Source organism: Lactuca serriola, chromosome 5, assembly GCF_051521515.1.
Source record: "Lactuca serriola cultivar US96UC23 chromosome 5, Lser_US96UC23_V15, whole genome shotgun sequence".
Classification (NCBI taxonomy): domain Eukaryota; kingdom Viridiplantae; phylum Streptophyta; class Magnoliopsida; order Asterales; family Asteraceae; genus Lactuca; species Lactuca serriola.
Genome location: NC_136412.1, coordinates 316149396 through 316164463, shown reverse-complemented (window position 1 = coordinate 316164463; position 15068 = coordinate 316149396). Strand labels below are relative to the sequence as shown.

Below are 15068 nucleotides of genomic sequence, written 5' to 3'. Positions count from 1 at the left end.
ATGTCTATACTTGAAACCAGGGAGTTCTCTACAATGAACCGCGTGTTCCCCAAACGTATCCAAACATGCCTTGCGACAAACTGGACATATCTCGTCAATTGGAAATATGGGAATCATGAGGCGGTAACGAAGGATAATTCGGTACTCTACAGGAGACATATGTTGGCCAAGACCATCAATAGGGATAGTTAAGAGAAAATCTTGAGCATGAGGCGCCCTCGGACACTCAAAGACTGCTTTCTGTCTGACAGTCATGTCAAAGTCGAATTCCATATCTTGGACGATTTTGTTAAAAAGGGCACACGCCAAAGCTTTTTGGGATTTAGGGGGGCAGTGTCCTTATTAGTGAAACCGCTACAGTCAAATCCCGGAATCGTATTGCGAAGACGAGTCATAGCACATAGGTAATCCGAGTCCATACCACATACGCCACTGTCACGTAAGATGTGGTCTTGTAATGCCCAAGATTGGGCCCTCGAGGCTACAAATGCGTAGGAGGAAACCTCGTAGGCCGAGTACAAACCCAAACCACCGAAACGAATATGTAAGGAAGCCAAGCGCCACTGAATGTCTCCAAAGAAGGGGCCTCCACATACCACCATATCCTCGATAGACCTGCGCAATCCTTTGTCAAAGAATAACGCTGCCTCTTCTATGTGTATCGGCTGGCATGTCCTTAAACCAAAGAAAAGTTTTGCAATGCCCATACATGATCGAAGCAAAAGGAGCTCACTCTGCGGGTCACATAGTTGTGGAAGAAGGCCCATCAACTCAACAGCATTGACCACTCTCTTCATGGCCAGCCCACTAATAAACCCTACGTCTCTGCTAACGCCCCCCCCCCCCCCCCCCCCCAAGGAGCTTCACCCCCAAAGAAGGTCTCCCTATATTCGTTGGGAATAAATCGGCACGAAGCTTCCTACCATCACAGGAGTGCCAAAAAATCTCCGTTTTCTTGATGTTCAACTCCAGACCCAAACCTGGACCATGCAACCAAATTATGTTCAACACTCTAGCCACCTCCTCTGAATCCCCAATAACAGTCCCATCATCTAGATACCAAGCATGGAGAAGGAGCTTACAACTGTCTCTAATCTTGTGCACAAGCGGGTGCAAAACGAGGGCAAAAAGAAGAGGGCCCAAGGGGTCACCTTGTTGCACCCCAGTGGCAGACCATATATGTTGGGCTCCGATATAAAGTCTCGCTGCTTACCCATACAAGAAATTCACCCACAAAGAAATGTAAGGGCACATCTTCTTAACCTCGTGGAGCAATGCTGATCGATCCACCAGGTTAAAGGCATTCGAAAAATCCACAATCAGCATTACAAGAGACCCATCAACATGGTGTTCACTCAACACCTTATTGGCACTGTGTAACACAGCCTCAGCTCCGCCAGATACACCAACCCCAAACTGAAAATCATTAAGGTACTTGGCCATTTCTTTACCTACACCTTTCATGGCAACCTTGGAAACCAACCGTCTCCATATAGTGCCTACTGCAATCGGACGGATCCTGTTGTCACCTTAAACATTTATTAAACTTGTATCTTTTCTTTTCAAATTAAATTAGTTAAAAACACTAATCAATAATATATACAAAGTCCATGTTTTCTATACAAATTAAGTTTGACATCAAATTTAATGAGGATTTTAAATATATATTTTAGATCCTTTTAAACACTTAAGTTTTCTTTTCAAATTGTGGAAATCATTTTGTTGGTTATTTGTGAAGCTGTCAAACCCATTAGCTTTTGATATCAGTCAGTTTGAATGTTCCATGTTCAGATTTTGTAATCAAACTAACACGATGCAAGAAAAACTACTCTGATGGACAGTGGTGGTGAGCTTCAAGTATGTTCAATAAATGGCAATGTACTTTCATTTAGTTGTACATTATAGCATCTTAATATCAATAGGTTTAATACAAGAATGTAAATCTCTTTCTGTTTCAAATTTTTTCCTCATTTACACATTACATTTTTCTTCTTCTTATTATTATTATTATTATTATTATTATTATTATTATTATTATTATTATTATTATTATTATTATTATTTTGTATATTGTAGCACTCCTACTTCATTTTTTATTGTCTTGGAGATAATTAAATTACCCTTCATGGGTCGTCCTTAGGGCTGCCCTTTAACTTCCGTAGTGCATGTGTGTTTGTGTTTATATATATATATATATATATATATATATATATATATATATATATATATATATATATATATATATATACTAGCCGTTTACCCGCGCTAAGCGCCGGGCGGCAAAAAGTTTCTTTCGGAAGATAGTTTTAATAGTTTCCTTTAGACGTGAGTTATTCATTGCGGCCATTTAGTAGACTATTATGTGTCGAATAGTTCATTTTAACATATAGTTTCTTGCTAGGTGTATAGTCATACAATACGATAAAAGTTGAGTCTACATCTCAAATAATTCATCTGATAGTTCATACTTGATTTTAACAATATATAAATAACAACAATCTGCAACCATATAGTTTTGTACATTTATAACATGTCCAATATATAACCTACACCAATCTGCAATCATGTTGCTTCATCTGCTAGCCCTGCATTAAACATCAAATAAGCATCTAAGATACATATTTGAAGAAATTGTATAATAATAAGTTGTTGATTGTACCTTGTTAATCACATAACACTTCTTTGTACACAACGTTTGATGTGTAGATTCCATCATTATGAAACGTTTTTTCCGGCTTTACTAATACATTGGTATTGACACGTGATATTCCTCTGGACAACGCCACATAAAGCTGGCCATGTGAGAATACCGATTCTGGTAGATAAACACCTACATTTGGAATTGTTTGTCCTTGAGCTTTATTGATTGTCATAGAGAAACTAAGCTGAATTGGAAACTGCTTTCTTTTAAGTTTGAATGGGAACATCTCATCGTCAGACGGACATAGAGGAATTCTTGGTAAAAACACTCTTTTTCCAGCATGTTGGCCAACCGCTATCTCTGCATCAATGACATTTTGTTGGAAAGCTCGACATATCAATCTGGTGCCATTACATAACCCATTTGAAGGATCGATATTTCGCAAAAGTATTACAGGGCACCCAGTTTTTAACCGAAGATAATGAGGGGGTACACCACTAACATTTAGCGAGTTCAAATACTCCATCGGATATAAGTTATTTTTGTCATCTTCCGCTTCATCAAAACTATAGTAAACTTTTTGCTCGCCAGAAAATCGTTCGATCAACTTATTATTAATCTCATCAACACTTTCATTTTTAGTTGACAGTATCGCCCTCGAAATGATAAATTTTGAGTCGGCGCCGTTGGATTCCAAAGAAGGAAATATTGCATCAATCAGAGCGTCCACTGATTTAGTTTTATCAGTGTACCGAATGGACATGTTATCAGGTATACGAATATAGGACTCGTCCAATGTTTCCTCCTTTCCATCACCGACTCGTAATAAAAAATCAGAAAACCATGGGTCATTTACCGCTCTCATGTTGATACTTAATCGAAGCCTTTTAACTAAAGCCCATAGAGGTGACATTCGTAAGCTAGAGTCGACAATTTGTGCTCGAGTGCCACGTCTCACGACCGGTAACACTTGTCTAAAGTCACCTCCCATAACCATTATCTTTCCACCGAAAGGGAGCTTCTCATCTGTGATGTCTTGCATTGTGCGATCAACTGCTTCTACTGCCTGCCTCTTAGCCATTGCTGCTTCATCCCATATGATTACCTTTGCCTCGCGAAGTACCTGAGCCTTCCCACTTTGTTTAGTGATCTTGCACATCGAGTTATTATCAAGATTGAGCGGAATTCCAAATCGTGAATGAGCTGTTCTCCCTCCTGGCATGTTGTTAGCCGCAACACCTGACGTGGCAGTTGCAAGTGCAATAAGACCACGAGCACGAATATTAGCCAACAAAGCTTTGTACAAAAATGTCTTTCCAGTTCCACCGGGACCATCTATGAAGAAGACACCCGGAATATTTTGATCCACATGCCTCATTATCTCATCATATGCAAACTTCTGGTCTGGATTGAGAGAGTCTCGCGCATGTAAGTCTTCATATTCCACATTTATAGAGTATTCTTCTTGCACCTCACGATAGCCTCTTGATTGTAAATCGATGTGTGCACTGACCTTTGGAAGGTCGTAATCACTAAGCTTTTTACTCATAGATTCTAGGAAGACTCTAATGTCGATGAGGACCATATTTTGCACTCGCTCGGCGCATCCATATTGTTTCCTGTAATCTTTAGAAAGAGAATCATAGTAGCAACGAAAATGCATCAATGTAAATATGACCATTCATGATTCTACAAAACGAAAGTCGGATGTGATTGATGTAGAATTGATTTATTTAATTATTTATATTAAAAACTATATTGATTTGAGATTACCAAAGTATAATAACATATGTATCGTGCTTTTGAGATATCCAAGCAATAAGAGTTTTTATTACATGGTAAAATGTAGATATCATATTGTATTAAAATTAAAGTAAATAATTTAGTACTTAAAAAAGCTTGAAGTTAGTGTTAAATTTGTTGAAACATTAAACAATATAAATTTTATAGTTCACACCAATAATTTTTATGAATAAAAGCTCCGGGTTTTAAGCAAATACTCATTAATTTGTGATGTTCAAAAAACTGTTGAATTTGTTGTGATGCTCAAAAACTAATTACATTCTTTTTAAACTAAGATTTGGGCTTATAAACTTAAAGGTGTGGGCTTATTTTTTTTGTGATTATATATCTTAACATTAGTTATGTTATATTTAAATAGAAAAACAGATAGTTGTATTTTCGAAAATTTAGTCTATCAAACATTATAATATTAAGAATAATAACTTGAAAAATAGCGCTTTAATGTGGATAGATTTTCTAGGTGATTTATTATTGGAAGCCGTAAGGTTTATTTATATTAAAAACTATATTGATTTGAGATGTCCAAAGTATAATAACATATGTATCGAACTTTTGAAATATCCAAGCAATAAGAGTTTTTATTACATGGTTTATTTATTAAATATTACAAAAAACCTAAAGCATATATTAATAACAAATAATATTTATTAATAAAAATGTAACTTGTCAAATAAAAAAAAAGTCTAATTGTATAAATTATAATAAATTATTATATCTAAAACCCATCAATAATAATAATAATAATAATAATAATAATAATAATAATAATAATAATAAAGATAATATATAGTATTGATAATGAAGAAACAAACTGTGGTGTTTTTTCTTTGGCAAGTTTCAAAAGAACATGCCAGAATACCACAATCAATTTGATAATTAAAAGATATTTACTGATTAAAAATATTCAAAACAAATGTCCTAACTTATACATATACAAACCACACATATGCAGAATGTCAGAAACAAATAAATACACACCTAGAATTCAATTATATACATGTATTATTTGAGATAAAGAATAAGAAGATTGATCAATTTAGATAGAATACAAACAAATACATACACACATATATACAAATTATATACATGTATTATTTGAGATAAAGAATAAGAAGAGTGATCAATTTAGATAGAAGACAGAATAATATCAACAGTTGAAACAAAAGAAGTTTATCACTTCAAATAGAAGTAAGAAATAAAATATTATACACATTTGAAGTTACAAAATATAAAAGAAGTAAAGAGAACCTGAATCCGTGTCAAGAAACGCAATGAAGCAGTGTAGCAGTCTTCCCGATTCCAACTCAATGATCAAATCGTCCCAAAACCTCAACTGTGAAATTTTGTTGTGAGTTAAAAGTGAAGAACATAACTTAAATTTATAGGTTGAATAATCTATTATAGAATATAATGTTGTATTTTTGGATATTGATAATCATTCCAAAATTAAGCAAATTAAAATCTTACCATGAATATTAAAATCCATACCAAAAATATTTAAAATCTTACAAAATTAACAAATATACTAATTATCAAAATCCCTACCAAAAATATTTTAAAATCATATGAAACTTAACAAATATACTCAAAAATTTAAAAACGAATATAATATTTGTCGATTTTATTTTTGGAAATATATTGTAATCTAAAAAACAGTTTAATAGATCGGTAGTCAAAACATATAATTCAGTCACTTAATCTTTTACACATTACAGAATTAAAAAGTCGATACGTGTCATACAGAAACATAATAAGTGAAAAAAATAAAACAAAAAAGAAAGGGCTTACAACATTTAAATAAAACAAAAAAAGAAAGGGCTTACAGTTCTTTGTTCTGTTGGAGAAGCAATTGCAAGACCAGAAGCCAAAGCTGCAACATGGAAGGGTTTATTATGATTACACTAAAGCAAAATTACAAAAAACACAAAAACACTTAACAGGAACTCAATGTGCCTTGGATTTTGGATTTATTTTTCTAAATGAGCACCATCATTTCCAAATGCAGATGCAGCCTCACTCTGGGCTTGCTGTTAAGAGAAAAATACAAACAAAAAGATGTAAAATTGGTTATGAAATTATAAACCAACAAAAAATTCATTAAAATAGTTAGCTGTAAATTTTAAAATACCTGCAATAATTTGATAAACTCAGCACGTTCTTTTGCAAGAAGCTCATTCTTACTACGAACATCAAATTCCTGTACAACACTACAAAAGGTAAAATAGTCACTTCAACAACAAAATGGAGGGTAAATTGATCATTTGAAACAACAAAAATACTTACCAACAACTAACAACACCAAACCTGTAATTTTACTCATAATAGCATCTTCCCCTTACCATTTATGCCCTTGTAACTAAAAAAACATAATACCCATCAGGATTTTAAGTTTAAAAAATATATGTCAAAGAAGCAAGCTTATTTCTCCCTGAAAAGAATCAAATAAACAAACATTAAAACAACACAACAAACTATATTTTTTCTTGATTACTGCTTCCTGTTTAAAAATCATATAAAGCAACATACTTTTATTTATGAGTGAAAAAAGTACATTTTAGATTTTTTTTTATTAAATAAAAAAATGCTAACCTTTAATTTCATTAGTTTGCTAGAATCTAAAATCCGAGCAAGAATATTCAAAACTGTAAGCTTCATTTTTTGTTATCCAGTATTGCTGTTGATCTTTCTTTGATGTTACCTGTAGCATGAAACCAGCAATAGCCAAAAGTTCAATAACTCCAAATGAAATTACATGTAACAAACGCAACCTAAGAGCTAAACATTACTTCTTGTAAGATCAAAGAAAAAGTATGACCTTGATACACAACTTGTCCATCTGCTAAAAGTATGACATCATCAAATAGGTCATAGGTCTCATTTCGCCTGTTGTGACTCGCTTTTTTTTTGTCCCCCCTGAAATACCCCTAAACATTTCATCTCCTACTACAGTGTTTTCAAGACACTTCAAGACCTAAAATCTGCATATCTGAACATAAAGGGCATTATCAAACAATCAAGCCCTATTGAAATGAATAAAAAACATATAGCAAGCTTTTAAATAGAAAAATATAATATAGAAATTAGCAAAAAATGTATTAGCATTGGGGAAAAGTGTTAACCTTAGATATTGTTTTGGATGATCAAGGAAGAGGGAATTAAAGTCATACCTCAACTACCCTTTTTGTTACATCAAGTTTAAGCATCGCTTCCTGTAGCTTTGGAATCGAACATTTCATCGAACACATGGCGTGAAAAATGAAATAAAATTCCAATTAATAAGAAAATATTTGAGTATAGCCAACAATGCACTGAAAATAGTTCAATAATCAGGAAACAAGATCGTACCTATAATTTAAAAGTATCCTCAGAACAAAAAACATCTCTTTAATCTCGTTAACTTCTCAGATGACTAAGCTTCAACTGGTGTGCAGCCTGAGACAGAAGGTAGAAACATATTCGTTGGTGTTGATGGTGATAACATGATAGGATTAGGGTTTCTCGTCTTGAAAGAAGGTAGAATATGAGCGATAGAGGGGGTGACGATAACGGTGGCTATATTAGGGTTTTAAAAGCTGGATGTTCATTATTGTTTTCTTGAGCAGACACATGTGCGATTATGGTTTTGAGAGGAGAAACAAAGGTAGAGAAAAGTAGTGTTGTAGGGTGTCGATCATCCAGTGTAGAAGGATGAGCATTTGATTGAGCACATAACACTTAATGGATGAAGGGATCTCCGGTTACCTTCTACAGCTTGCAGCGGCGGCGGAAGGAGAGTGGAGAGGGTGGTGGTACTGAAGGTCCACCTGAAACTGAAGCAAGTAAGAAGAGAGATAGAATAGATGTGGGTTTGACGGCGTCTGATGTTTTGTCGAGGATGTTAGGGTTAAGATAGAGTAAAGATACGATGAGTTACATTGTAAGCTTAAAAAGATTGTACACCATGTTGTAATAGTTATACCTCTTAAATTTCAAGAAATAGGCAATATGTTTAATAATATAGTAAAGATATATACTAGTTTATAACCCGTGAAACCACGGCTACAAAATTAATTAAACTTTAATAGTTAGAACACAAAATTATTAATAAATTATAATCGTTAATTTAAATAAATATGTGAAATTATATCACCTTATAATTTGTATTAATTTTATTTTAATTTTTATCCAATTGTTATTAATTTATTGTAATTAAAATGGAAATTTTAAAATTTGAAATAGATAATTAATAGGTTGACAAGTGTCATATATTAATTAAGAAGTTTAATAGGGTGACAAATGGCAAAAAAAGAATAAAATGTGTATTAATTAGGAGGCCTAATATGATGACACATGTGAAGAGGAGATTAAAACTATTCTTTTATTAGAATAGGGATATATATATATATATATATATATATATATATATATATATATATATATATATATAGAGAGAGAGAGAGAGAGAGAAATTTAATAGATAACCATTATTAATCAAGGAATCAATAAACCACTCTAAAACGTTGGAATTTAAAGCGAACGACGAAAGAAAGAGTTGTAAACTTTTACAATCTGCGAACCCATATTTTCTTTCAAACCATTCTTAAAATGTGAATTTTTTTGTGTGGTATATTTTTTTTTCAAAATAAATGACATGAACCGCTAAATCGATCCTATAGAAACATATTTGCAAAAAAATCTCGAAAAAAATATGCATATACGACATGGGTATATGTGCATTTTTTTCGTACTTGTGAATTTTCCAACGTGTCTTCACATATAACACCCGTATATGTACATTTTTTTGAGATTTTTTTTTTCGAATATGTTTCTATAGGACTGAATATTTTTGTGAATTCTTTATCGTAAAACTATAATAAATATTGATATAGTTTTAAAATAAAATAATCATTTTTTTATAGTTTCAGCTATTGTTATTCATAAGTGAATAAAAATGCATTAAATTTTTAGGAAAATGTCACTGTAGCCCCACGAAGTTACACATTTTGGTTTAAAAGGTCCCTTATGTTATTTTTTGGTTTTATAAGGGAATGAAGTCACATTTAATCGACTTTTAAGGCCATTTTCTAAAAAAGGAAGGGGTCACCGGGTGACCCCCATCCCAATCAGCAGGTTTTCTTTTACATGTCATTAAAAAAAGTCACCTCATACGTCCAAATCACATGTCACGTAATGTATCGTTAAATAAGACCAACCCTTCCTCTACAAGAAATACTCTTCTTTGCTCGGTTTCATATACCCCTTTATTCTCTTTTCTTCTACTGTTCCTCGAAAAAAGTCTCCCTTGGATCCTTGTTATGGCCGTCTACATGAAGATCGATCTTCATTTTGTTGGTTTGTTTACGAGGTATCCAGTGATCAGTTACTCATATGGAGCGGAGCAAAGGTTTGAGGATGTGGATTTTGTTGGAATGGACAAAAACGAATTTCTATTGTTCATTCAAGGATTTGCAAACGAGACATGCGTTAATGTGTACTTTTGCATGCCCAATATTGAGTTCCCTGATAGATTGAGGATAATAGCAACTGAGAAAGACTATCTGGAGTTGATCGAAGTAGGGTATGATTGTGGTTGTATAATTTTTGTGTACATGGATCATGTTGGTGTTAATGTTCATCAATGGATTATTGATGAGATAGATGAAGTATGCACCCCCGAGGACAAGTTTTCTGGTATAGGTGAAGTAATAGAAGAGTTGCATGCTGAGACAGAAGGAGGAATTGACCTAGATGAAGTGCAAGTGCAAGGTAATTTGGACGATAACATTAAAGATGGTGATTGTATTCCAATGAACAAGACCTTGAATGATGTGTTTTTGAACAAGCTCTGCCCCAAGGAGTAGGCAACTCCAGACAGTCCACCTCATGAGGATCTATCTCATGAGGATCCATATGATCAGATGGATGAAAACGTGCCAATTCATGAGGAGGTAACAACTTTTATTGAAAATGTTCATTGGAAAAAGAAAAACCTTGTGTTAGGAATGACATATGAAAGTCCTAAACAATTAAAACAAATGTTGTCTAATTATGTTGTTGCTAAAGGGTATCAATTGTGCTACAAAAAAAATGATAGTAGGAGGCTTTTAGTTAAATGTTGTTCAGGGCAATGCAAGTTTAGATTATGGGCTTCATGGATGAGTGAAGAAATTTCTTTCCAGATTAAGTCTCTTATAGATGAGCATAATTGTGCAAGAAGTTTTAAAATGGGGTCAATTGTAAACTATGCATGGATTGGTAGCCATTTCACAACACAATTCTTACAGACACAAACAATGAGTGTTAGGATACTTAAGGAAGAAATGAAACAAAAATTTGGAATTGATGTGAGTATGGGACAGTGTAGGAGAGCAAAGAAATATGCAATGGAACTAATTGAAGGCACACTAGTTGAACATTATGCCAAGCTTTGGTCATATGGTGAGGAGATAAGAAGATCCAATCCAGGATCAACTGTTAAAATGGATGTCAACAATATGCCTGATGGGAAGACATATTTTAGTAAATTTTATATATGTTTTGAGGGGCTGAAGCAAGGTTGGAAAGGCAGTTGTAGAAGAGTAATAAACCTGGATGGTTGTTTCTTAAAGGGGTTATGTAGTGGAGAGTTGATATGTGTCGTAGGAAGAGATGCTAACAATCATATTTTCCTAATAGCATGGGCAGTTGTTTGTGTGGAAAACAAAGAAAATTGGAAATGATTTTTGGAGAATCTTAAAGATGATCTAGAAATGGAAAATGGTTTTGGTATTACCCTGATGTCAAATCAACATAAGGTATGTCACTTACTATACAACTTAATGTTATTTCTTAATGGATTTATATTTTTTTAACAGATGAATTTAAATTGTGTAGGGGCTGTTGGAGGCTGTAAAGGAAGTATTGCCTATTGTTGAACACAGATAGTGTGCAAGGCATATTGTTGCCAACTTTTGGAAAAGATTCAGTAGTGTACATTATGGGAGGATGTTTTGGAAGGCATGCAAGGCATCCACTGAGCCTTTATTCAATGCTGCTATGAAGGAAATACAACTACTTAATCCTACAACATTTGATTACCTTATGGAAAAGAACCAAAAATCATGGTGTAGAGCTTTCTTTCAAGAGGGGAGGATGTGTGATGCAGTTGAAAATGGATTATCTGAAAGTTTTAAAAATGTCATTAGAGATGCAAGAAAAAAACCAATAATCACAATGTTAGAAGAAATTAGGTTGTATGTTATGGAGAGGCAATTCAATCTGACTATCAAAGGTTGTTCATGGCCTGATTATAAACCATGTCCATTTATTGCAATCCTACTGAATCAGTTGAAAAGAGCTCAAAGGTATTAACTTTAATTTTGAATTTTAATTGATTACTTACACTATATACTAACTTGTATACTATTTAAACAGGTATTGGCAGGTTTTACCAACTGGTTTAAACCAGTTTGAAACAAGAAATTTGGTAGAGTCTTATGTTGTGGATACATATAAGAAGACTTGTTCATGTAGAGTGTGACAACTAAATCGGTACGGATGTGTGCATTCAGTTGCAACTATCTCATACCTAAATAGTGATGTTGGTAATTATGTGGATCCAATGTACTATGGGGCAATTTACAAGAACACGTATAAGTATCCGATGCGTGGGATGAATGGTAGCAATATGTGGCCATCTACGTAATTCATTGCACCTTTGCCACCATTGAAGAGAAAAATGTCAGGTATACCTAAAGTTAATAGAAGAAAGGATGCAAGTGAAAGAGGTGCAAGACATACCGTGTCAAAGGTGGGGAAAAAATTATGTGTAGTGTATGCAAGCAAGTAGGACAAAACAAGGTTACATGTTCTCAAGCTGAAAAACCAACAAAACTCAAGGTAAAGAAAAGGAAGAGAAAAGATGGTAATGATGGGGAAGGAAGCAGTGGTAAGAATGCAATGGGTGGTAAAGATGAGCAAGGAACTAGGGGTAATAAGGGAAATAATGGTAATGATGGGGAAGGAAGCAGCGGTAAGAAGGCAATGGATGGTAAAGATGAGCAAGGAACTAGGGGTAATAAGGGCACTAATGGTAATGATGAGGAATGAAGCAGTGGTAAGAAGGCAATGGATGGTAAAGATGAGCAAGGAGATAGGGGTAAGAAGGTAATTATCAAGAAAAGAAAGAAGTTTGAATGAATAATCAAGAAAAACTTGCTACAAGGGTTGAGGGTAAGAACGGGGAAGGCAACACTAATGACAAGCCAATTGAACTTGAATAGGAATTAAATTTCAATGTCTGCTATTATGTACTTGTTATTTAGGATCAAATTCTGATGTTTCAGATTAAGTGTGGATGTTTGGTGTTATGTGCTTGTGATGTTTCGAAATAAGTTTGGATGTTTGGTGTTATGTACAACCGTTTGTAATGTTAATGGTTTGAATGTGCTTATGATTGTGTGTTAGTTATGGACGTGCATGGTATTAGGGTCCATTTGTGACATTATTTTAACTGCATATGGTCCCATTTGTTCAAGTTGAAGCTATTTCCAATGTCACTATCAACAAATAAAGTGCGAATGTAACATGGGATCCCATCTAACATACCCATTGTTTTTTTATTAAATTAAAATAAAGGTACATGGACAATATAGTACTTTCCATTAGAAGGAAATTAACATCAGCAAACTATTACAACTTGTAAACAATTATTCGAAAGAAAACAATCCAACTAACAACTAAACACATCTTCAGCTTCCAAATCGTTGATTCAAGCTTCTTTTTTTACCTAGCCAATCTTGCAATCATAACTGCTTCAACACTCATATTCTTAGTTTCTGCTTCTTCTACACAACAAATAAAACCATTACGAGGTCCCTAACAAAATGAATTTTCTAGTGTGAGAGACTGAGAATGGAACAAACTAATAAATTAGGGATACAGTGAACAAACTAACACACACCTTAGTGGGGCAAGCATAGAAGGGTCTTCCAGGGTTGGACGGAGTATAAGACATTCTTATTATGGCGACACATCTACACGAGCATTTCACCATTTTCGCTTCGTTAATTCCAAGTGCTCTATAACTCTGAAAGCAAACAATCATAGGGAAAAAGAATGGTATAGTCGAGTAAGGAAGTAAACTACTTATAAAGAGGAAATGACAAAAATACCCCTTTGTTTGGCCTCATTCACATCTGTCATAGTTGGTGCACCAAACACACTTAATTAACATTAACTAAGGCAAACAAAAGTTACCTTAAATCAACACCAATGAACAAAACAAATTATATCCCATTCATTTCAATCTACATTTCACCAAAATGTCCATTACAGGTAACCAGGACTTCAAAAAACATCCACAGTGTACCATTACAACCACCACTGGAGTACCACTACCTACACTAACTGGATTACCACTAACACAAACAAAGCACACATAATCTTAATAACATATATAATAAGAAACACCATTAAACCTAACAGTAGATTATGAGTACTAGATTAGCATACCACTACAACCTATTTCCATGAGATTCACTTGCTGATTATCAAGTGAATGATGAAAATCATGATCAGGAGCATGACGACACCAACACCCACAACCAACAGTGCAATCACTTTAATCTGCTTCTCAACATGGTCGAACCTTTGTTGCATGTTGAGGACATCCACCCTGGAATGAACATAATTGCAACCCATCTCCTCTTTCAAACGCTCGACCTAACCTTGTTGCTAAGCTATCTTTTCACCATAGTCATAGAAGATCGTGTGCAAATCATTCAAGTTAAGTCCGTCTGTTGAGCTTATCGAGTTATTGGAGTTGATAGTATCTGGTGATGGTGGTGGGGTAGGATCCATGCAAGACAGTGAAGGGAAAAAGGAGTATTGTCGAATGGTTGTCGGCTAGTGTTTGGCCGAAAATGGTAACAATAATTTAGGGTTTTGTCCAGCAGATCCTTCAATTATATACTATGGGACCACTGAACCCTTAGGGCCCAAGCAAGCCAACTTATTCGTGAGTCAGTGACGTGTAATCCGAGTTGTATGAGTAGACTCGCTAACTGAGTTGGGTGATGACTAGGCAAGGAAACAGGTTGAATTGGGCCAAAATCCCAAATTAGCCGGTTAAATGTGACTTCATGCCCTTATAAAACCAAAAAAATAACATAAAGGACCTTTTAAACCAAAAATGTGTAACTTTGTGGGGCTATAGTGACATTTTCCTTAAATTTTTACTACAGTACATTCGTTATTCACTTATGAATAAAGAATATGATTATTTTTTTTACAGTTTAAGTATCATTCATATATGAATATAACATATAATAATTTTTTTACAGTTTAGATAAACTCTCGTCACATTTATGTTCAAATATGAATAAAACGTGTATTAGTTCTCCTCACAAGTTATATTCATATACAAAGAACACATTTATTATAATTTTATTACAGTTCATTTGTTATTCATATATGAATAAGTAGTCCAATTTTTCAAAACACTTCGTCCTTTATTAACATACTGCTTATTAATATATTAAAAACAAATTAATTGTAATAAAAATATGATAAATGTTTTATTCATATATAAAAATAATATATGATGACAACTAATACACGTTTTATTCATATATAAATATAACATGTGACGAAAGATGATGTAACA

The 15068-nt window shown here is 33.9% G+C and overlaps 2 protein-coding genes and 2 long non-coding RNA genes across 4 annotated transcripts; 1 reads left to right on the top strand and 3 right to left on the bottom strand.

Annotated features, from left to right (window-relative positions):
- Positions 1-3358: 3358 nt before the first annotated feature.
- LOC145050867 (uncharacterized) lies at positions 3359-4226 on the bottom strand. Its single transcript, XM_078999058.1, has 2 exons — positions 3498-4226; positions 3359-3370 (listed from the first exon to the last, which is right to left on the bottom strand). Exons 1-2 carry the CDS (start codon positions 4224-4226, stop codon positions 3359-3361), a joined length of 741 nt encoding a protein of 246 aa, XP_078855184.1.
- A 1325-nt stretch (positions 4227-5551) lies between these two features.
- On the bottom strand, positions 5552-6941 carry LOC145051862 (uncharacterized). Its single transcript, XR_013683853.1, has 3 exons — positions 6573-6941; positions 6268-6471; positions 5552-5777 (listed from the first exon to the last, which is right to left on the bottom strand). It is a non-coding gene; the product is annotated as an uncharacterized LOC145051862 (long non-coding RNA).
- A 74-nt stretch (positions 6942-7015) lies between these two features.
- Positions 7016-8417, bottom strand: LOC145051861 (uncharacterized). The gene is made up of 3 exons (XR_013683852.1): positions 7790-8417; positions 7260-7653; positions 7016-7142 (listed from the first exon to the last, which is right to left on the bottom strand). It is a non-coding gene; the product is annotated as an uncharacterized LOC145051861 (long non-coding RNA).
- A 1924-nt stretch (positions 8418-10341) lies between these two features.
- LOC145050866 (uncharacterized) lies at positions 10342-11142 on the top strand. Its single transcript, XM_078999057.1, has one exon. It carries the CDS (start codon positions 10342-10344, stop codon positions 11140-11142), a length of 801 nt encoding a protein of 266 aa, XP_078855183.1.
- The last annotated feature ends 3926 nt before the right edge of the window (positions 11143-15068 follow it).

What these genes read in the sequence shown, in the direction of transcription:
- LOC145050867 (XM_078999058.1), bottom strand. Translation starts at nt 4,226, where the DNA reads ATGGTCCTCATCGACATTAGAGTCTTCCTAGAATCTATGAGTAAAAAG.
- LOC145050866 (XM_078999057.1), top strand. Translation starts at nt 10,342, where the DNA reads ATGGATGAAAACGTGCCAATTCATGAGGAGGTAACAACTTTTATTGAA.